The following is a 23,942-nucleotide window of genomic DNA, read 5'->3' as shown; positions in this document are numbered from 1 at the left end:
GAGCACGTGACTCTTGATCTTGGGATTCTAAGTTTGAGCCCCAAAGAGGGTAGAGAGATTACTTAAATAATTATTAGAAAAAAAGGGGAGGTGCCTGGGTGGCTCAGTCAGTTAAGTGCCTGCCTTCAGTTCAGGTCATGACCCCAGGGTCCTGGGATTGAGCCCCATGCCGGGCTCCTTGCTCTGCAGGGAGCCTACTTCTCCCTTTCCTTTTGCCTGCTGTTCCCCCTGCTTATGCACATTCTCTCTGTCAAATAAACAAATGAAATCTTAAAGAAAAAAAAGGAATCTCTAAAACTCAGGTCAGAATCAGAGTCAGCTGCCTCTTTGAATAAAGGGTTAGGATAACTTCAAATTCAAATGAAAACAAAACACAGTAGCCAAGCTGCCTGAAAAATAACCCTCCAAGTACTCTATGTTCATTTAAATGAATATTTCATGCTTTTGAATCATAGACAAACTTGGAATAATCATCAGGAAATGTAACTGAAAAAAAAAATCAGTCTGAGTTAAAACTAGCCTTAAGCTTTGTAAGTAAAAATATTTAAAAAATTTTCCATTGAAAATGAATATATTTAGGACAATTTCCCCCTACTTCTCTTTTCCGTTTGCTTCCTTTTATTTATTCGATAAGTCCCTTTCTGGGGCACTCATCACTCTATTATTTAACTCCTCAAGTTTTCATCAAAATCAGAGTTAAATTACAACATTGGAGACAGATATCCTTTCCATGTGTGTTATGTTTTGTGTTCTAAACTTTAAATAAGTTATTTCTAAGGTAATGGTGTTGTAGAAAGCCTAGTTGTACCTCTCAGGATAGAAGAGGTTACCTTAACACAAGAAGCCATTTCAGCGGGAGTTAGAGCTGTGGGTCAGCTGGCAAGTGGGGGCAGTGAAATGCAGCTATAGTTTCCTAGACAAAGGATATACTCAGAAGTTAAAGCATCCCTTATAAAAATAAAGGACTTATTCTGAGGGTATAGGCTAAGAGTTAAAAAAAAAAATTTTTTTTTTTTTTTTTTAAAAGGGAAGTGTAGGAATGCCTGGGTGACTCAGTGGTTAAGGGTCTGCCTTTGGTTCAGGTCATGATCCCAGGATCCTGCTCAGCTGCTCAGGCAGTCGGTTTCTCCTCTCCCTATGTTGCTCCCCCTGCTTGGGGGGAGCGCTCTCTCTCTCTCTCTCTCTTTCAAATAAATAAATAAAATCTGAAAGAAAAAAAAAAGTGAAGTTTAGTGAACTATTGAATCATATGTCAGGAAAGCTCTTGATCAGAAAGAGGGGAACCGGCACACCTTCCACAGAACTTCAGTAAAACTGACACGGGCAGAGGAGAGTTAGCATGAAAACAACTGGGTCGCCTGCAGAATGGGGGTTATCACTGTGTTGTTTTTCCCTGAACCTCTCTGTCCTGTTTCCCTCCTCAGTCCCTCCCTGACTTCATCATCCCCGGGGTTCTGCAGGGAAAGGAAAAGAAGAAGGGCTTAAGTGCTGGGGGAGGCGGCAGATGGGATGCCGAATCAGCAGCAAAGAACTGATTCTGCTTTTGGCCCAGGGCAGAAGCGCAGATGTCAACGCCATTTCACATTCTGCCTTCCTCTCTTTATGCAAAAAAATGTTTTGCTTGACTTCCTATTATAATTGCGCTGATTCTAGATATGAGGAGCTGCAAATACTGCAGGGCCAAAGGGAAGGAAATTCACTAGGCGCTGGAATTAGGCCACCTGTGTTTGAGGACATCCTAAAAAAAAAAAATTGTTATAGGGAAGAGGCAAGGGTTCCAGAAAACTGAATATTTTGCCTCTTTCTGATATCTTCTAAAACAACAAACATCCTACATTTAGATAAAACACTTTGATGCAATAATCATAACAGTGGAAATCCATTGAGACTTTACCACATCAGACATTATGCTAGGCCCTTTATATGAATTATCTGATTCAAATTCTAAAATGATTATATGAAGTACATACTGTTATCTCTGTTTGGAGATAAGGAAATTGAAACATACTGAGATTGATAGGAGATCTAGGGTTTGAAACCAGGTGGTCTGATTCCAGAACCCATGGTTTTAAGCACAATTGCTATAATGCCTATGTTATAGAAAAATCAAAAACATAAAAGGTCAAATTATGATATTACAAAGTGGCTAAATCCTAGATATTATCTAAAGTAGAAAAATCTTTTTTTTTTTTTTTTTTTTTAGATTTTATTTATTTATTCGTGAGAGACACAGAGAGAAAGAGAGGAAGAGACATAGGCAGAGGGAGAAGCAGGCTCCCTTCCGGGAGCCTGATGCGGGACTCGATCCCGGGACTCCAGGATCAGGCCCTGGGTCAGAGGCAGATGCCCAACCACTGAACCACCCAGGCTTCCCTAAAGTAGAAAAGTCTTATATCAAACTTGCCTTCATAAGAAGAGCAAAACTTAGGTTTCAGTTGTGCTTCCTTAAGAATCCTACTTCCTCTACATACTGGAAGATGTTTCAAGGATCAAACATGAGCCTGGCTGTGAAGGACGGCCTTTGTAAGCACCTCTCCTGCACTTGGGATTCTGTAAGAGTAACTGCATGATTTTCTAAGGATTATAGTTTTTAAAGAAGTACTAACAGACCAAATAAAGGCAAATAAATCATACCATCAGCTACCACTCCGCGGTATTTCGACAAAAATGTACATTTTGTATATTCTGCTTGTGTGAATATTTTTTCAGTCAGCATTTGCAGATAAGGGTGCAAAGCAGCCCCAAGTAACAACAAAATGTGTGTGTGTTTGGAGGTGGTGGTGCTGGTGGTATTTCAGAACCTAGAAAAACATGAACAAATGAGAAACTCATGAGTTAAAACTGAACAAAATAAAAAGTAATGCAGTTATGTCATTCAGAGTAGAGAAGAGAAGGCTTATTCTGTCCAAAGTCATCGGGTGGTGGGGGAGAAAGCATAGCACATGAATGAACAGATCAACAATGTCTCCTAAAGAACAAAAGGAAATGTTTGCAAGGAGTAAAAGCTAAAAATAGCCCTACGGCTTGCTTACTAATTTCCCGAAAGTCAGAAAGTCAGTCACGCTGTTTCTCTGTGTGCCCTTTGAGCAGTATCATTTAAATATTTTTCAAATGAGGAGGACAAAGATCCTATGAAATTCAAAAGCTCTATTTCCAGCAAACAACTGAATTGCTTCTAAAAAGAAAGGCATCCATGGTCAGCCACTGTATGAATCAACAAAGGAACCCTGAGCAAGTCTTAGCATCTAGTAGCCTGCTGGGGGTCTGACACTCAGAACAGCACGGCTGCTGAATTATTTACTCACTGCTGACCAGTCAGCAAACACCACCCCTAGTTTTATTTTTTTTTTCCACCCCTAGTTTTAAAGCGCACATTCCAAAGAGCCCTATAAAGCCCTTTATATGGTTTTCAGTAAGAACAATTTGAAGGTGTCGAATAAATAGTAGCTTACAGGCTATAGTAACTATTGATGTTAATATACTTCCCAGATAAAGCAGAGCATCGTGAAATGAACACAAAATAACACGATTAACGAATCACTTTGTAGGTGACACTTCGAAAGGTTTTAGAGCATTATCATTGCAAGAAATGTTTTGACAATAAAAGCCTAGAAGACAATGTAAACTTAGATTTCTGTTTGATTTTAATTTCTTGGGAGGAAGAATGTTAGTTAAAACCATGAGATTTTTCATTATTACCCTTTTAAACAGACAACGGGATACCTAAAATACACACTATTACAGATTTTTACAACAGATCACTTGATGCTATAAAGAATTCAGACAACACAGCAAGAGCTGGAACAAAATTATATAAATTAAAGCTCAAAAGTCTGTGAGCTTCTGGTGTATTTAAAAACCAAAGTCTTACGGATGACTGTTCTAATTAAGTGGCTGGATGCTTTTAGGGGTTGCAACTAAAGTTTTATGTTCGCGATACCAAATTCCAGCTCAAAGGAAAAGCAGTCGCTGAAATCAGTAAGTGTACTGTGTTTAGAAAAAGAAAAGGCCCCAGGTTGAATGGACTCTGGCTGTCTGAGGTGATCCCCTACCGATTTCCTCACAGTCATTCCAGATCCTGACCTGCATGACTTACCCCTAAAACCAGGGATGGTGCAGAAGTTTATGTAACAAACCATTAAAAAAAGACAAGTGCCACTGTTTCCCAGACTCTGACACAAATAGAGGGTTAAAGTTCACACTTTTAACTTCACATACACCTACCCATCAATGGAAGTAATAATAGTAATAAAGATACCCTGAACAACACTTTGCTGACTTGCTTATTAATCTTCACAGCAGCCCTATAGTTCAGCAGATCAGTATCACCACCATGATTCAAAAGACATAATCCGTAGAGGTCCTAAATACTGCATCTTTTTTTTTTTTTTTTAAAGAAAGAGGGGAAAGAGCACACATGTGTGAATGGGGGCTGGGTGGGGGGCTGGTGGCGATGGTAGGATAGGGGGAAGGGGCAGAGAGAAAGAGAGAGCACTTAAGCAGGCTCTACACCCACCATGGAGCCTGAGGCTGGTGCTTGATCTCATGACACTCAGATCATGACCTGAGCTGACATTAAGCATTTCTTTTGTAGACACGTGTCTGTCTCTATACACACACACACACACACACACACACACACACACACACTCATATATATAAATAAGCACACAAATAAATACAGTGATACAGAGACCTGGGTGGCTCAGTGGTTGAATGTCTGCTTTCAGGTCAGGTCATGATCCTGGGGTCCTGGGATTGAGTCCCGTATCAGGCTCCCCGCAGGGAGCCTGCTTCTCCCTCTGCCTGTGTCTCTGCCTCTCTCTCTCTCTCTCTCTCTCTGTGTCTCTCGTGAACAAATATATAAAATCTTTAATAAAACAAAAACAAATAAATAGAATAACAAAAATGGGATCCTGAAAGACATCGCTTCTAATACTGATGATGGAATCTCTAACTGTGCAGGGCTGGGGGTAGGGAGCAGAGGCCACAAAGTTGTTGATAAGTGTTTACTGTACTTTAGGACTAACACTGAAAGGTCACCTTATACAGAGGGAAATGTGGAACTAGATAAACTCATTCCACACATGCTTACTTGTGGTTGACTTAGAGAGAATGTCATTTAAGAAGCTAAGGAGAAAAAGATCTATCCGACAGGAATACATACTTGGGAGATCAAATTCTGGCCACATGATGCACTGTTGTCTCCAGGGCGGGGACTGAGAACAGTGGTTACAGGTAGCAGACTGGTGAGGAGCACGACCATCAGATTGGGGACAAGCCATTCAACCTTCTTGAATCTCGGTTTTCTCTACTTGGAAATGGGGGGGTGGGTAACAGTTTAATAGGAGAGGCCATATTCCCTATTCAGGGAATACTGTGAGGATAAAATTCATTAATGGATGTGAGGCACTTATTATAGTGTCTGGCACATGGTCAGTGCTCACTAAATCTTGGCTGCTATTATTGTTCTTAGCCTGCCCAGTTTGCCTAACCAGGTATGGTCTTGGCTGGTCTGATCGTGCTTGTCCTTGGCTTCCTTCAAGGATCTATTTTTCAGTATTAATACTGAAGATCAAACAAACCTATATTCTTTTCAACTCTTTTCCCACCATTGCAATACTTGAAACTGCTCATTCTGCTCTAGCTTCAGGAATCAAATTTCCAAATGGGCAATAAACATTAAAACAACAGAAAGACAAACACAAACCTGATCGTTCCTCCCTCCCTCAGACTTACTTATTTGAGTGAGAGAAAGAGAGTGCACATGAACGGGAAGGGCAGGGAGAGGGGGAGAGAGAGAGTCCCAAACAGACTCCACGTTGAGTGTGGAGCCTAAGGCAGGGCTCCCGTCATGAACCTGAGATTATGACGTGAGCCGAAGACAAGAGCTGGAGGCTTAAGCACTATTCCAGCCAGGCACCCCTAAATCAGATGGTTTCTAATCACCTTCCAAGGATCTTCACCCAAAAATCTACTGAGGGTAGGTGTTTGTGAATTTCTTAAACTGAAGCGAAGGTACTTTGCCTTGTGGCCACTTTTCCCCTTCTCTTAAATTATGACGTGTGCTATGTAGTGATCCCCGAAGCTTGAATTATGTGTAAATACAGTTAGAATACTTCAAATACATATGGTACTTAATGCTTTCCCAAGTACCTTTCATACATTATTAATAATCTTACAGGCATCCAGGGAAATAGGTATGAGAACTGTTGTCCTCATTTATGAACAAGAAAAATGAAATGGCTCAAGAAGGTTTAATAACTTGCTCAGTCACATAGTCAGGCTCTCAAGTACATGGACGATTTTTAATACGGTGATTTTTTTAAAAAAGATTTATTTATGAGAGCGAGAGAGAACTTGTATGTACAAGCTGGGAGGTGGGGTAGGGAGAGAATCCCAAGTAACCTCCCTCCCAAGCACAGAGCCCCATGCTGGGACTTGATCTCACGACCCAAAGATCAGGACCTGAGATGAAACCAAGAGTTGGACGCTCAACTGACTGAGCCATCCAGGCACCCCTAAGGCAGTGTTCTTATCCTAACACTAGGGTGCCTGCCTGGCCTCTGCCCCACAGGGTTTATTTGCAAGACAAGAGGCTCTCTATTAGTCTTTTGACCAAATTAAAACATTATTTGGAATTACAAAATTTGAAGTTTTTCTGCCCTTTCATCCTTCTCACTTTTAATTGATAAGGCTTTATTGTGATTCTATGATGCTTTAAGACTTATTTATTTTATTTTTTAGAGATTGGGGGAGGGGAGAGAGAGAGAGAGAGAGAGAGAGAGCAAGCAAGCACAACACACACACAGGAGTAGGAGGCAGAGGGGGACAGAATCTCAAGTAGTCTCCACTCTGAGCAGAGTGAGGGTCTGATGAGGATCTGATCTCATGACCATGAGATCACCATCTGAGCCAAAATCAAGAGTTGGATGCTTAGCTACCCAGGCACCCCCTATGTTGCTTTACAATAATGATATTTAACAGTCTAAAACTCATTACTCCTAATGTGCAGACCAATGACATCATTATGGCAGCTGTTAAGAAGCATTACTTTTCTTTTCTAGCCTACCTAGTTCAAAAGGCCAGTGATTACTGAGAGCCCAAACCACAATAAAGCCAAGAAACAGGAAGAGATACTAGAGATGCCATCTCTTGATTGTTATCTTCAAAATTATATACCCCATAGTACTAACACAAGAAAATATAAGAGAAACTCATCTCCTGAATGATGAAATAGGAGACATATTGAACTAGTACACATTCATGTTTGAAAACTGGATGTTCCTGCAGTCACATTTAAATATTACTATGACAAGCTCCAACGAGCTCTTCGGGTCATCAAACTTGCACAATGCCAAAGTGGGGGACTCAAACACTGAGCTGCCATATCTTAAAATCAATCTAGTGGATGTGTATGGCAAAATTATTATTATTTGTTTAAATTAGAGAGAGAGAGAAGGAGAGGAAGAGAGAGAATTTTTTTTTTTGACAGAGAGAGAGAGAGAGAGAGAGAGAGAGAGAATCTTAAGCAGGCTTATTGCCCAGCACGGAGCCTGATGTAGGGTTCGATCTAACCCCTCAGATCATTAACCTGAGCCAAAACCTAGAGTCAGACTTAACTGACTGAGCCACCCAGGTGCTCCCAAATGGCAAATTTTAAATTCACTATGTATTTCTCAGAGAAGTCAGAAGTGTTACTAAACATAGAAGCTATTAAAACTCCTTATTCACTACCACCCAGGTTACATTAATACAAAAGATTTTGAAATTATTATAAGGCTGCAAGGAGGTGGTTCTGTGCCTATTACTTTTGAGACAAAAGTACTGATTATTGGTTCCATATACAATTAACTTAAAAGTTCTTTTGGGTGGCCCCGGTGGCTCAGTGGTTTGACCCTGCCTTTGGCCCAGGGTGTGATCCTGGAGATCTGGGATGGAGGCCCACACTGAGCTTCCTGCATGGACCCTGCTTCTCCCTCTGCCTGTGTCTCTGCACCTCTCTCTCTCTCTCTCTGTCTCTCATGAATAAATAAATAAAATCTTAAAAAAAAATTCTTTAAAAAAATTTTTAATTTACCTATAGTAGACATATATTATATTATTATTTTTTGACATATATTATATTAATTTCAGGTGTACAACATAGTAATTCAACGTTTATATCTTTAAAAGTTCTTAAAACATTACATACATTTGAAAGAATTAATAGAGATTTTTCAAAGATGATCTCATGAGATGACCAATCAAGGTATTGTACTACACACTATTTAGTTATATGACACATTCTGTGTTCATGAAGGAAGTTAGGCAAACTCTGTAAGAATTGAAGGCAGTCCAGTGTTTCAATAGAGACACCATATACAAACACTATCATCATTATGATACTGTCATCAGTATATCAGTATATATACTGATTCATGTATATATTATACATTCATACAGTTTATATATATACGGACACATACACACACACATAAACATACATATATTTCAGTTAAGAGTCAAAGAGCTCTAAAATAATAAATTTAGGAACCAGGAACATTATTTTCCAGCATTAAAAGTGACTATCTCAAAGGATCAAAAATAACATAAGAGATCATGAGAATAACAGAGTGGTAGAGAAATGCATTATGATGAGCACATGGTAAGCATATAATACTCAGGTTCTAAGAGGACTGTGTCTGAAAACAAGAACACACGTGAAGAGCACTGAAAACCCACTCAAGAATCACTATTACTTTAATAAATGTGATTAAGACACCAAGTTACTTCCTTTGTGAAATCATTAGTTGCTAATCAATATACAAATAAGGAGGAAACTGCTATAACCCAGGAGTTCTTAACTTGGAATTCATTATGGTCTGGGCTTCAAGGAATCTGTGAGCCCTTTGGAATGTTATGTAAAAATCTGAGCATATGAGTTGTATGTACATTTTCCTAGAAGAGGTATCCACAGCTTAACATCAGATTTTCATAGAATCCTCATACCCAAAAGAGTTAAGATCCACTATTCTAAAAACAAGCTATGGTTTATGTATGTACAAATATATAACTGGATCTTGGACAACCTAAGTAATATTCCATAAGTCTGAAATTCAAAAAAGGTATCTGACTTTTCTAAATTACTCATAAAAATATTTTTTAAAAAAGGAAATGGAAATTAGACTTATCTTAATTAAAGGAAACAGCCACAGAATGGACACTGATTGAAAATAAATACTGCAGGAACCTGATAGCTGTGAAAGTACTTTAAAATTATGTCAGAAAGAAAATTTGGGTTATTCTGAAAGATTTCTTTTCCTTGGATTAAATACAGGATAGAACTGGCTACATTGGTGTATGAGGACTTATTTGAACAGATTCATATCTTATTTCCCTATTTTTTTGAACTAAACATGGAAAAATCAGAATGTAAAGATAAATTGTTAAAAGAACTAAACAGGTTTTTTTAAACAATAGTGACAGTATTGTTTTGGAACTGAGTGGATACATCTTTGGTTATTATAATGACTTGGGAGCTATTCTGAGGGCCGGGGATGCTAGATGTCCAGGACCGACTGCATATGTGTGGACAAAAAACAATTGTCCCATATGCTACATGCCATTCATATGTCCTACTGGACATTTACATAAGTGAAAAATCTTAATTAAGAAAGCCCAGAAAAAAAAAAAAAGAAAGAAAGCCCAGAAACTAACTCCATTGCACATATTTCTGTAAAGTATTTTGTACCTACTTTTAATTTCCAGGACTCTGAACTATTGAGATCAACTAGATAAATCAAAGCAAGACTGCTTTTTGTAAGTTTCCCCAAAAAATGTTCACCATTTTGGAAAATCAAGTCACCACTGGTGCTATTGACCAATATGGAATGTCTTTGTTCCCCCCAGTTCATATGTTGAAACCTAATCCCCAATGTGATGGTGGGAGGCAAGGCCTTTGGGAGGTAATTAGGTAGCAAAGGTAGAACTTGCATGAATGGGATCAGCGTCCTTCTAAGAGAAAACCCAGGGAGACCCCCAACCTTTCTATCACGTGACAACATGGTGAGAAGGCACCATCTGTGAACCAGAAAGCAGGTTCTTACCAGATACCAAATCTGCCAGCACCTTGATCCTGGAACTTTTAGCCTCTGTGAGAAAGAAGTTTTCATTGCTAATAAGCCACCCAGGCTAAGATATTCTGCTACAGCAACCTGAACCAGGACACTTGGCAATATCATTCTAGGGCTTGAGTTTACAACACAAACCACATTTATCAGTCTGTAGTTTTTGTTATTAGATTCAGGGTTATTCATAATGAACACTTCATTATATCTTACTATGGAGCCATGCCCAGGCCTAACTATCTGGAAAACATAAAAATGTATTTGTTTTATGTTCAAGGAAGACAATGTATCAACTAAAAAATTCTCTGTGAAAAAAAAATTCTGTGTGGAGAACGGCTGTTGGGAAAAAATGAGTAAAATCTAAAAAGTGCTGGGTTTAGTTAGGAGTACTGTAGCAACACTGGCTTCATGGTTGTGACCAATGTATTACGGTAGTATTAGATGTTAGGAGTAGAGGAAACGGGGAGGGTTACATGGGCAATTTTTGTTCTGTCCTTGCATCTTTTCTGTAAATTGAAAACTGTTCTAATAAAAAGCTTCTTCTTAAAAACTTTGCCTTTAGAGATGCATAGAAATTTCAAATTTGGAAAACTGTTCTCCATTTCTTTTATTTTATTTTATTTTTTTCCTCCATTTCTTTTAATATCCGTTTGCTTTGCTTTTCTCTTTTCTTTTCTTCTTTCTTTTCTTCTTTCTTTCTTTCTTTCTTTCTTTCTTTCTTTCTTTCTTTCTTTCTTATTTTATTTATTTATTCACGAGAGACACGGAGAGAGGTAGAGACACAGGCAGAGGGAGAAACAGGCTCCACACAGGGATCCTGATGTGGGACTTGATCCCAGGACCCTGGGATCACACCCTGGGCTGAAGGCAGATGCTCAACCACTGAACCACCCAGGTATCTCTAATATCAGTTTTCTAAACTGTTTATTAAACTGTTTCTAGGGCAGCCACGGTGGCGCAGCGGTTTAGCGCCGCCTGCAGCCCAGGGCGTGATCCTGGAGACCCTGGATGGAGTCCCACGTCAGGCTCTCCCTCTGCCTGTGTCTCTGCCTCTCTCTTTCTCTCTGTCTCTATGAATAAATAAATAAAATCTTATTTTTTTTAATTTTTTTTTTATAAATAAAATCTTTTAAAAAATAAATAAACTGTTTCTAACTTGGTGTTTTCATGAGTCAGATAACAGTGAAATATTAACAAGTTCATATGGTTTATCCTAGAATACGGGGGGCCTAGTTTACTGAATTGTATTACTAAGTTGAGAAAAAAATGTTCATTTTCAGAAATAGAGGAATCAGTTGCAAGCCACTGCACACACACACACACACACACACACACATGCCCTTTTTGGCAAGTTCTCCACATGGTTATACTACGTTATCTATGATTTTAATTTGAGGCTAGTAGTGGGAGGTGTTTCAATGTATTTCTTATTAAAAAAGGAGTAGAGTCTGACACAGTTGAAAATCACCGAACTAAACAAAGCATTAATAAGTGGAAGAAAAGAGATTACAGCACAGTTTATCTGTGAGGCTTACACCAAATCCCTATGGAGAAGAAGATAATTAAAAGTAAAAAAACCCAGAGTTATCTGTAACCCTTAATGATAATCTTTTTCCATAGGGTGGTATTCAATGAAGATCCTTTACCAGTGGGTTAACCTCTGAGTAAAAAACAGGGTATATGTGAGGACACAATAAGAAAACTTTTATGTTTTTTTACAGAAGGCCTAGGAGATTCGTGAGCATGTTCAGATGCTGAAAAAACATGTTAAGGGGAGGAATCGAACAGCAGCAGAAAAAATAAAAGTCGGAAAAACAGTTAGTAGGTTTACCATTAAAAGAAAAAAAAAATTACTCACCTGTGCACAAATCTGATGCATGACATGACCAAATTCGTGGAAGTAAGTCCGCACCTCATCATGCCTCAGGAGAGAGGGACGAGCTGCTGTTGGCTGCGAGAAGTTCACCACAAGAGCAGCCACGGACATCATGCGGCTCCCATCAGGCAGGAGGCAGCCAGGCTGGAGACCAAAGCAGGCTGCGTGGTTGTACTTTCCTTCCCTGGGAACCAGAGCATCATGGGTGAGATATGAGAACTCTTCTCTAGCAGAAGAAGAGGATACTCTGGTATCCTTCTACATACCAGAGGGATGTAATCCACACTTAGAAAGTAGGTCAACATTTTATCAAAATGGATAAACCAGAACTAAGCAAACAAAAACTCTACTATCGCTTCACATGAGTTCTATCTCCAAGGTTTCTTTTGCTGAAAAATCTTAATGTAAGAATTAAGAGTATATACCATACCCAGTACAGAGCTCAATGTTTAATGGAATCTTGCTTTTCTTCTCCAAGGACAGGGTCACTAAACACTAAATTGTGCAAACTTGAGATAAAAGATATAGTTTGATTTACGAGGCAGTTTTTTCTTAAAATTAGAATTGACAGAAAACCAAATACTGGACAAGAAGGTTGTTCCTTTTATTCAAGGAAGGAAGAATCAGCATTCACAATTAAATGAGCTCCTTTTATAAACTAGTCAGGCCTTTCTGAAACAATGCTTTTAGTTAGCTTGGGAAAAAGCATAAATTACACTATAAAGTTGTCTATTCTTGGACAATGGGGTATCAGTGATGGTCTCTCCAAAAGCAATGTGCAGTTAGACTTTATTCCACAAGTAGGTTTCCTTCATTCTTTTCTTTTTTTGGCCAGAAGACTAGCAGTACATTCAGGTTTGGGGTAGAACTTTTAGTTTGTTTTGATTAATATATACATTTTTTTTGTATTATCTTTTCTTGCTGACTCCTTATTAGTCTGTTTTCCCTGCTGTTCTTTAACTGTTCTTCAAGTTAAAAAAAAAAATTAGCCTTTTCCAGCTTCCTATAATGGTATAATGCTAGAAAGGGCAATGTTCCTATCCACACAACCATCACAATGTGTTTCACAATCTCCAAATCACAACTTTTTCTGAATTCATCACTAACTGGAAGGCATTCGACTAACTGACCATTCCAAGACAGATGCCTCCAAGGAGAGAGGAAGTGAGGAAGCAAGCATTTTTTTTTTTTTTATACCTGGGGCAAATCCTGCAGAAACCAGTAAGAAAAGTCTTTTTAACAAATTGTCAAAGGCTGTGGTGGACCAGCTAAAACAGGGAGCCTCTGTGAACTACAGATAAGGACATTCTGCCTCTGTTTACAGGGTCTTCTCCCTGAACCTGGCCAGGGGCACACAAAAAGACGGTGGCCAGGGAATACCCTGATAGAGCATCAGTCCACGCAGGCTTGGAGAGGGAGCAGCTGCCTGGGTAAAGGAATGAAGCGCTGCCTCGCTTCTGGGAGGAAGCGCACAAACTCTGCAGCCCTAAAAGCACTGGTAAAAACCCAAAGCCAAGGGAAAGAGAAGAGAAAAAAATCCTCTCCTTCTGAAGGAAGACAGGAATGCAGTGTGGGCCCAGACCTACAAATGAGACCTACTGAACAGGCTATGTCAGCACTGAGCAGCGACATGGGAAGGAAGGGGACAGATGAGGAGGGGACAGGCCCCATGAATGTGAACACCAGAAACTATATACTGAATGTGATACGATTTTCAGCCAGCCCAGATTCTGGTGGTTCAATGGGCTAACCAGTGCTTCTAGAATAATTCCATGTAGTTACTTCTAAATGTGTAAACAGATCTATAAATTTTTTTTTTTTTAAAGAATTTATCTCTTTGTTTATTTACATATTTGACAGAGAGAATGAGAACACAAGCAGGGGGAGCCAGAGAGGGAGAAGCAGACTCCTCGTGGAGCAGAGAGCCTGATGCAGGGCTCGATCCCAGGACCCTGGGATCATGATCTGAGCCGAAGGCACATGCTTAACTGACTGAGCCACCCAGGTGCCACTATTCTATTTTATACCTCTTAGTGCACTATGGAAGGTCAAGAGTGTATTTTTTCCCCAAAAGTGTGTTCTTCATTTGAGAGTAGTATGTGTGCTACTGTGTTAGCCTTGTCTGTCTAACATCAGGCCCTGGGCTGAATTCAGGCAGATGCTCAACCACTGAGCCACCCAGGTGCTCCACTGTACATGTTTAAAAATGCAGAGAATAGGACGCCTGGGTGGCTCAGCAGTTGAGCGTCTGCCTTCAGCCCAGGGAGTGATCCTGGAGACCCGGGATTGAGTCGTGCACTGGGCTTCCTGCAAGGAGCCTGCTTCTCTCTCTGCCTGTGTCTCTGCCTCTCTCTCTCTGTGTCTCTCATGAATAAATAAATAAAATCTTTAAAAATAAATAAATAAAAAATAAAAATGCAGAGAGTAATGCTGCAACTTACAGGTTTAAATGTAGATTCTCTGGTGAACAAAAGCTCCCCAGTGACATTGCTGTATATTACTCATTTTATGCTATGAAGCTAGCTTTATTATTTTTTAAAAAGATTTATTTATTTATTTATTTATTTATTTATTTATTTATTTATTTATTTATTTATTTATGATAGACATAGAGAGAGAGAGAGGCAGAGACACAGGAGGAGGGAGAAGCAGGCTCCATGCCGGGAGCCCGACGTGGGACTTGATCCCGGGACTTCAGGATCGCATCCTGGGCCAAAGGCAGGTGCCAAACCGCTGAGCCACCCAGGGATCCCCGAAGCTAGCTTTATTTAATCTCTTTCTTTTTCTTTCCTATCAAATGCTCTGGGATATCATGTCATTTCTTGCTCTGCTGCTGTCACAACAGTAGTGAATCTGGCTCCGCTGACCAAGGGTAATCCCTTTGCACCCCACCCTCATACTTTTCACTGCAGTGGCCGGAGTAACCCATACATGAGTTCTCTCTGCCATACTGAGATGATTCTTACTGAAAAAGAGCAGATTGTCCCTAAACCAGAGGAGGTTGCACAGAAGAAAAAAAGATATCCCAAAAGAAACTAAAGACACAAAAACTTATGGCCCAGGTGTAAATTCTGCATAAAATAAATGCAGATTAAAAAAACAATAATAAATTTTAAAAGGTCCGTATCAAGCATCTTATGTTAAAACCAGAGTGTTTTGCTTTTTTGTTTTGAGAATCTTAGTATTCAATGAATAAAAATTGAAATGTGATTTTAAAAACAGTAACTTTTTTTTTAGGCCTACTCCAAATATCATTTTTGGACTCATGTAGAGAAAATGAGTTATTCCATCTCACTTTTATGAAGTGACAGGAAGTGAACATTAAGTAGGTCACTACTTTCACAAGAGATCAGCTTCTGATTCCCATATCAGTGCTGGTAGCAATGGCCAGATCTCAGAGTACAAAAGAAACCAATTATATGTTGGCAGGGAGACAGCAGGTGGAGGTAGCAAGAACTGCTATCTTTGACCCTGGAAGTAGAACCTGGGGACAGTAACAGAACACTCCAAGACTGAAGGATTTCCCCGGAAAGAATTTTTGGCTTAAAACTCTATGCTGACATTCTTATTAAAAATAGACCCGTCTACATGGTTTATTTTTAGATTATATCAAAAGTGAAAGTAAGTCCAAAAAACATTGGGATAAGACTCCACTGTCTGGATGACACAGCGTCCTTCCAGCAAGTACCTAAAGTCACCCAAAGTCTGTGGGTTAAAAACTTCTTGCACTACAAAAAGTAGGGGGTTACTGTAATTTCCTTTGGCCTAGTTAGTAAAACGAACTGGTAATTGTAACAGCCTAGCTTTGTTTTAGAAAGCAGCCTAGAGAGAAAGTGATCCAAATCCTTTCATGTCTGATGAAACAGAGTCCATAGTTACTGCATGTTTCAGAAACAATAATATTTTGAATTCTCACCATTGACTGAATACCTAGCCTGGGTGATATGCATAAATAGCCTAATGCATGAAGTAATCCTATAAAGGGATTACCAGTCCCAACGACAGAGGAAGAAACAGAGTCTCAAAGAGGTTAAGTCACTTAAGCATCTCAACTCCATGTGAATGACTACAAAGATTTTGCTATTCCTACTATACTGTGCTGCTTCTCAGCCAGATTCAGGGAAGTGCCATAGACTAAAGAGTACTGGCAAACAGATTACCTGAATAATAAATATTTTAGGGACCAATTTATTTATTTGTTTGTTTATTTTTAAAGATTTTATTTACTTATTCATGAGACACACAGAGAGAGGCAGAGACACAGGCAGAAGGAGAAGTGGGCTCCCTGCGGGGAGCTGGATGTGGGACTCGATCCAGGATCTCGGGGTCACGCCCTGAGCCAAAGGCAGCCGCTCAACCTCTGAGTTACCCAGGCGTCCCAAGGGGCCAATTTTAAATGAAGTAAGTGCAGTGCACAAACCAGATGATGATGGTAATGATGATGATGATGGCTGCAAACACTTACTAAGCAATTGCTATATGCAGAGTCGTCTTCTAATCAATGTTCTGCACATCATTAACTGTTTCATCCTTATAACCCTACAAAGCAGGTAGAACTAATATTCACATTTTATCAAACCTATAATATAGGTAAGGGAACTGGGGCACAGGAACATTATTAAGTAAGATGCCTGGTAAGTGACAGAGCCAGACACTCTGGCTTCAGAGACCACATGTTCACTCTCACTTCTAAGAACCACACGTGAGAACTCTGGAAGACAAGAGTTCTAACCTGGGTAGGAATCGAATCCCTACAGTTCCTTCCAACAATAGGACTCTCAGTACCTTGGATAGAGGTCCAAGTAGAACTGTCCCAAAACTTCTCCTGTGGCTTTGTCCTTCACAGTGTAAAGTGTCACACTTTTATGCCACACATGAGCATCTGCCACCTGCTCGAATGAAAGCCCCAACAACTCCTGGTAGATGTTCAGCAAGCCTTCAGTGACCACTTCAATTGGGAAGTATTCCTTGAGGCTCTCTTGATCGATGGAGTACTTGAGTTCTTCTGTCTGAGTCATGTAGTAATGTAGATCCCAGGCATTGATTTTCCCATCATATTCAAAACCTCTCTCTTCACATTCCTTTTTCTTCAAATTCAAAATAAATTCTCGCTCTGCCTCACCCAATGGTTTTAATTTCTGGCTTAAGTCATCTGTGAGGGAAATGGGAAAAGCCAGTGATTTATTGCTTTTGGGAGCAAGCACATTTATACACATACCAGTGTATGTGTGCTAAAGCACGGTGTTTTCTCCTTTGTTTTTTTTTTTTTTTTTTAATTTTTTTTTTAATTTTTTTTTTTAATTTTTTTTTTTTTTTTGCATTTATTTATGATAGTCACACACACACACACAGAATGAGAGAGAGAGAGAGAGAGAGAGGCAGAGACACAGGCAGAGGGAGAAGCAGGCTCCATGCACCGGGAGCCCGACGTGGGACTCGATCCCGGGTCTCCAGGATCGCGCCCTGGGCCAAAGGCAGGCGCTAAACCGCTGCGCCACCCAGGGATCCCCTGTTTTCTCCTTTGTAGTACTTGATACACATAATGGGAGGAAGGAAGAGTGGAAGGAGAGAGCGAGGGAAGGAAAGCAGGCTCTCTTATGACAGCACTGCTGTTCTCTTCAGGGTAATTTATCATGGCTCCTTGCCCTCCCCCCTGCCTTTTTTTTTAGTTTTTCTTTTTTAGCACCAGACAAATCAAGCCACAACTTCCTCATACCATCAACAAAGCTCAAGTTTATCTCGGAGAACTCTGACTCCAGAATGTTATATAACTCAGGAAACAAAACAATAGTGAAACCATCTCAGGTACATGATTACTCTTCAATGAGATGAGGCTCCTCAAAAAGCCAGGGAAGATAAATCAGATGCAACCTGTGATCACTATTACTAAAAACTGCTCAGGGCAGTTAAAGAACAGCCATGGGTTTTGTTTATCACCAATCCCTTCCTATAAAGAATGTCTATTTGGATATAGCAATTCCACTTTTTAGATGGATACCACAATTTATATACCGTGGTTAATTTTGACTATTTCGCTTTCTCCCTAACTTTATTTATTTATTTTTAATTTTTTTCCCCCCTAACTTATTTTAATTTAAAAAGGGCACATTTCCATCTGGGCTATCCTCTTGCTGCCTGTATTCACATACTCTCTTACAGGCCTAATCAGAATTGGATCACTTTGTATCTCCCTTAACTTTCCTTCTTTCTCTTTACAGGGCTTATCAGACAATTGTCTTCACCTTTACACTCTAGGATTGACTTCCAAACTGCCATGTCCTGTAACAGAGCCAAATACATGTTTATCTTACAAATATTTGTGACAAATTGAGGACAAATACATAAGAGCCCATGCATTTAGCTGGATACAGTGAGATAATCAAAGAAAAAGAAAGATGGAAATATACAACTGAGTATAAAAAGACCCCACCTAGAAAGGCTGTTACGTGGCTGGTACTCTTTGCAGTGTTCATTTCAAGGACAAAGTCGGCATGTGTGCTATAGCCAAGGAGTTTGGCTACTCTGGCCCGCAGTGGGAGTAGCTGCTGCAGGATTACGGTATTTTCCTAGTAGTAAACAACAACAACAAAAACAAAGATTCATCATTAATTGGATCCAAAGCATTAAAAGAGAGTTATTACATGTATTTTTAGGTTGGCAAAACTGTTAGGTATTTTTAAACCATCTCACCTCTGAATAAATTACTACAGTGTTAACGGACTTTTTTTTTTAAAAGCTATGATTGAGTTTTATTTCTGAAATAACCGACTTTTTAACCCCCAGGAGGTTGCTATGAAGTCTTAATAAAATTTTAGGTATTATAAACTTAAGAGTGGAAAATATTAAGGACTACAGTGATTCCACATTTAATTTCATTAATAAGACTGCAACAAATATTGATACTTAAATTTGTTTTTGGTATTATAAATATATATAAACACTAGTTTGCCACTTTTTTTTTTTTTTACAGATTTTATTTATTTATTCATGAGAGACACAGAGAGAGAGGCAGAGACACAGGCAGAGGGAGAAGCAGGCTCCCTGTGGGGAGCTGGATGTGGGACTTGATCCTGGATCCCAGGATCATACCCATGATCCCAGGATCATGCCCTGAGCCGGAGGCAGACCTCAACCACTGAGCCACGAAGGAGCCACTAGTTTGCCACTTTAACTTCACACCCACTAGTATGGCTACTATAGAAACAATAGAAATATAATGAAATATATATATTTTATAAAATACATATATTTCTATATTATAAGGAATATAATACAGAAAAATAGTGAGGATGTGAAGAATCTGGAACCTTTGTGTACTGCTGATACGAATGTAAAAAGTATAGCTGCTGTGGAAAATAGTATTGCAATTCCTTAAAAAATTAAACACATAATTACTATATGATCCAGCAGTTCCACGTGTGGGTATGTATCCCAAAGAGTGGAAGCAGGAATTCAAAAAGATATCTACACACCTGTGTTCACTACAACATTATGTGAATAATAGCCAAGTGGTGGAAGCGTGTTCATCAATGGATAAATAAAGGAAATGTGGTTGATACATACAAAGGAATATTATTCAGTCTTAAAAGGGTAAGAAATGCTAGCGCATGGATAAAACGTCAAGACATCACACTAAGTAAAATAAGCCAGCCACAAAATATGTCTCACAAATTGTATGATTCCAACTTACATAAGGTTCCTAGAGGAGTTAAATTCATAGAGCCAGAAAATAGAGCAGTGAATCCCAGGGGTCGGGGAAAAGAAGATTGGGAGTTAGTATTTAATGGGTACAGAGTTTTAGCTGGGAAAGATGACAAAGTCTGAAGACACATAGTGGTGATGGTTGCATAGCAATGTGAACATTCATCTCAAATCATTACACATTTTTTTGGTTTTGTTTTGTATGTATTAAGAATATAAATAATGATATTGCTTTATTTTTTTAATAATAAAAGGAAAAGTAATCTCCTGGAGAAAGTAATAAATGTTGAAGCCAAAGAAAAATTACCCCAATGATTAAATCATATTTAATTGTTTCTAAGGAAGATCACACACTGAGGTCAGTCTATCCAGGTTCTTAATTAGGCTCTACCATTTATTATTTATTTGACCTATGGTAAGCCCTTTAACCTTTCTAAGCCTCAGGTTTCTCATCTTTAAGATGTGGACAATAGAAGTAGCTGAATCGTAGGGTGATAACGAAGACTCAAGTCAGAATATATGTCAAGTGCACAGAAAAGTGCCTGGTACATGAGCAAATACTAAATAATTATTTACTCTAATTTTCATTATTTTAAAACTAGAATGGAAATATGGATAAGAGAAATACATAACTCTTCTCAAGTTCTAAAGTATACTAGTTTGAGTTTTCCCATCTTTTTCAGTTTTCCTAGACTTCTCTCTGGACTGCCAATTTTCTCAAAATCCCCCTCCCCCCATTCTTTCTTTTAGTAAAAGAATTTTCTGAGTTTTTGCTGGACACATGATACCTTGACTACCTCCCCTAACCTCTCTTAAAACTAGCTGTGGCCACATGATATGCAACGGAACAAGGGACTAGCAAAGAGGTCATGAGTAAAATTCCTGGGTTATCTCTTTATAGATGCTTGTCTTGTCAGCTGTGAACTGCATGTGACAACAATGACTGTGGAAGCCACAATACCAAGGATGGCAGAGCTATCTCCTCCAACTCTGGATCACTCACCTCTGTACTGTTAGTTGCAAGAGAAATACACCTTTAGAAATTGTGTTAAAACACATATAACATAAAAATGCCATTTTAACCATTTGAAAAAAATTATTTAAGACTTTTATTAGCAGGTGCTTGCCATCTACTGACTTTGAAAAAAAATCAAGTTGTAAACTTTTTTTTTTTTTTTTTTTTTTTTTTTTTTTTTAAATTTTTATTTATTTATGATAGTCACAGAGAGAGAGAGAGAGGCAGAGACACAGGCAGAGGGAGAAGCAGGCTCCATGCACCGGGAGCCCGATGTGGGATTCGATCCTGGGTCTCCAGGATCGCGCCCTGGGCTAAAGGCAGGCGCCAAACCGCCGCGCCACTCAGGGATCCCCACTTTTTTTTTTTTTTTAAATTATTTTATTTATTTATGATAGGCACACAGTGAGAGAGAGAGACGCAGAGACATAGGCAGAGGGAGAAGCAGGCTCCGTGCATCGGGAGCCTGATGTGGGATTCGATCCCGAGTCTCCAGGATCATGCCCTGGGCCAAAGGCAGGCGCCAAACCACTGCGCCACCCAGGGATCCCTAAACTTTTATTACAAATTTAAAATTAGATTCTTAAATTTAAATCTTAACTTGACCAGATACAAAACAACTTAAAGACTTTTAAAGGCGTATTGAGAAAAACCAGGCTAAAAAACCAAACCAAACCCAACCCGTTTATCATTACCAAAAAAGACAGCTTTAGGTAAAAATAATAGAAACCTCAGGCTGCATAGATAATGCAGATTAGAAGTTCTCCTTATCGGCTCAATGGGCAAAAGGCAAGCACTTAAAGTCTTTGGCTCCAATCTCTTGTTTATTTATTACTGCTGGAAATTCATATTTACTACTTCTTGTTGGGCAGCTAAACCGGATGATAGTAGAGACGGTAAGACCGCATTTACTTAGTGTTCCCAGCCTCACGAGCCTACCAATTCTCAGAGGTAGATTGGCTAGGTTTGTCTCTGGAATCTTGTGGTTTGGGGTTTTCTAGCATCTGTGTGGGTCACTGGAGTTAAGTTGGCAGAGACCTTGAGGCAGCTGTTGATGTTGGGCCTCATCTTAATTTTCCTTCCTTTCCACTTCAGGCTGTCTCTGTCAAGAAGGAACCCTGTGGGATCGTGGTCTGAACCCCCATACACACTGTCTCACTGGTCTGCCTTGCTCTCCTGTCTGCTGGTCAGAGCCCTCCAGTGCTTCTCCCTGTGGGCGAGGGTTGGAAGAGTGGTTGCTGCCCCCAGTCAAGTGGGAACTTGGTCTATGGGAGGTCTGGCACTGTGGGGCTTGCCTTTCAGGAGCACTGTCCCAGTCCTCCTCCTTCCCCATCCTCACTATTCTGGTACTTCTGGGGGAACCGTGAGGAAGGCTCCTGCAATGAAGAGCATCTTTAACAGTTATCACCTGCTGCATATTTATGGCCTTGAGCTGGGGCTCCACCACAGCCTGGCACTTTTGCTGCCTCCCTACCCTTTCCTCCTCCCACACCAGACTCCAGCCTCTCCCTTTCCTACACTAAGCAGGTACTTCCCAGGGTGATTCTTTTTGGCAATCTGGTATACAAACACCTTGGTCTCATTTCTGTTGATAGAACTGCATCAACTTCTTAAAGTGAACCACTTTACGTTCTCCACACCTTCATTGTGATGACCTTGTGGTGCTGCGGAGGTGAGGGCGCGTGGTGACAGTGATGGTGACTGGGCCACTGGGGGTGCAGCTGCTTAGGGCTCTCTGGGGTCCACTCTCCTTCCCACTCTTGCCGGAACTCCCATTTAAGCCATTTTTAAGTGTCTAATTCAGTGGCACTAATTGCACTCAGTTCATACTATTAGGCAACCACTACTATTATCTGTTTCCAAAACTTTTCCAACACCCCAACTGGAAACCTGGTAACCATTAAACAGCAATTCCCCAGTGTCCCCTGCCTCTGCCAACCACTAATCCTTTCTGAAGAGAAATAGCTTTTATCTTATTTGAGTCACTGCACTGTTGGTTGGCTTTTGTATAGCTGCTTACCCTGTACCCTCACACACACAGAGGCTGGTATTAGGAATAGGGTACTGCCATAAGAAAAATGAAAAAATGTACAGAAGTAGAAGGTGGGAACAGAGACACAGCAGGCTAGGAAGCTGGCAATCCTCATTATACCATGGGTAACATTTGTTAAAATGATTTCATATCATAACTTGGAAGGCAGGAAAATTATCTACTAAGTCTTAGCCCTAGAGGGACTGTTGGGGACATCTAACATTGGTGCATGTGTGTTGCTATGTGTGGCTTTTGGAAAGATTGCATGAGATGAACTCAAATGAGAACTGTTCAGTTTACAAAGATAGAAGGAAAAGACTTCTATTAACCAAGGTTTTGTCCATGGCTTATAGTCTAGGACCTCAGATGTCTGGGGGAGCCATCGCTCTGTACTCCTAGGATCAAGAGAAAAGACTCACTTAAGAGTTATTGAATTACAGAGAGTAGTTTGAGAATACTGTCTTCTTCCTCAAGCCTACTGTTTCAGAAGGCCCCATAGCAGACTCTATTAAAGCAAGATGGACAAGATACAGGAGCCAATATAAAAAAATCTAGAAGACTTAGGAACTACTGACCAAAAGTATTACTTGGGTATAATCATTTTAATCTGAATCTGACTGGAAGCAAACAGACAAGACACTTACTACATTTTTGAGGGAATTATATTACCAAAGGCATCATGAACTTGGCCTACAAAAGCTTGTGGTTATTTGATCCCTAAAGCAATCCTGAGGCTTCAAACCAGCATGAGCAGGAATCTTGACTAGTAGCTGCCCAGGATTTGGTCCTAGAGGGCAACAGACAAGAAAGAATTCCTGGCAGGCAAAATCAGGGATCGCACGGTACAATTACTAATTACTGCTAGGAAAAAAAAAAAAAGTAACTTTAAGGAGCTATCCAAGGACCTTCATTAAAGCAAGGAATCCTCACAATTTCTGCCAGTTTTTGAAAATTGGTATGGGCCTGCCATATGTCTCCCATTCTTTCCTTTTCCAAACAGGAGTTTTTAGTGTGGTTACTGCGTTCCTAATCCATCAGTGGGTGTGTGTGTTGGGGATGAACAGATCAGACAACATGTTCTCTCTTTCATAAGTTGCTAGATCATGAGGAAGCTACAAGTGGGGAGGATTCCAGACAGCCTTGTCTTTGAGCTCGAGGCAGTTAACTGGTTACGATTTGACATATGGTGAGTGGGTTCTAGGTGTGGCA

General features: G+C 39.8%; 1 protein-coding gene across 2 annotated transcripts in view; it reads right to left on the bottom strand.

Moving 5' to 3' along the window:
* The window catches only part of NLN (neurolysin), a 95,414-nt gene that overhangs the window by 14,427 nt on the left and 57,045 nt on the right, over window positions 1-23,942 (bottom strand). For both annotated transcript variants that reach the window (XM_041766796.1, XM_041766797.1), the window contains exons 7-9: window positions 18,416-18,551; window positions 16,771-17,137; window positions 11,968-12,169 (exon numbers count right to left, since the gene is read on the bottom strand). In XM_041766796.1, coding sequence (XP_041622730.1) covers window positions 11,968-12,169; window positions 16,771-17,137; window positions 18,416-18,551 — 705 coding nt within the window. The remainder of the gene's footprint in view (window positions 1-11,967; window positions 12,170-16,770; window positions 17,138-18,415; window positions 18,552-23,942) is intronic.

Source organism: Vulpes lagopus, chromosome 8 (genome assembly GCF_018345385.1).
Source record: "Vulpes lagopus strain Blue_001 chromosome 8, ASM1834538v1, whole genome shotgun sequence".
In the NCBI taxonomy this organism is placed as follows: domain Eukaryota; kingdom Metazoa; phylum Chordata; class Mammalia; order Carnivora; family Canidae; genus Vulpes; species Vulpes lagopus.
This window is presented reverse-complemented; position numbering and strand designations above follow the sequence as displayed.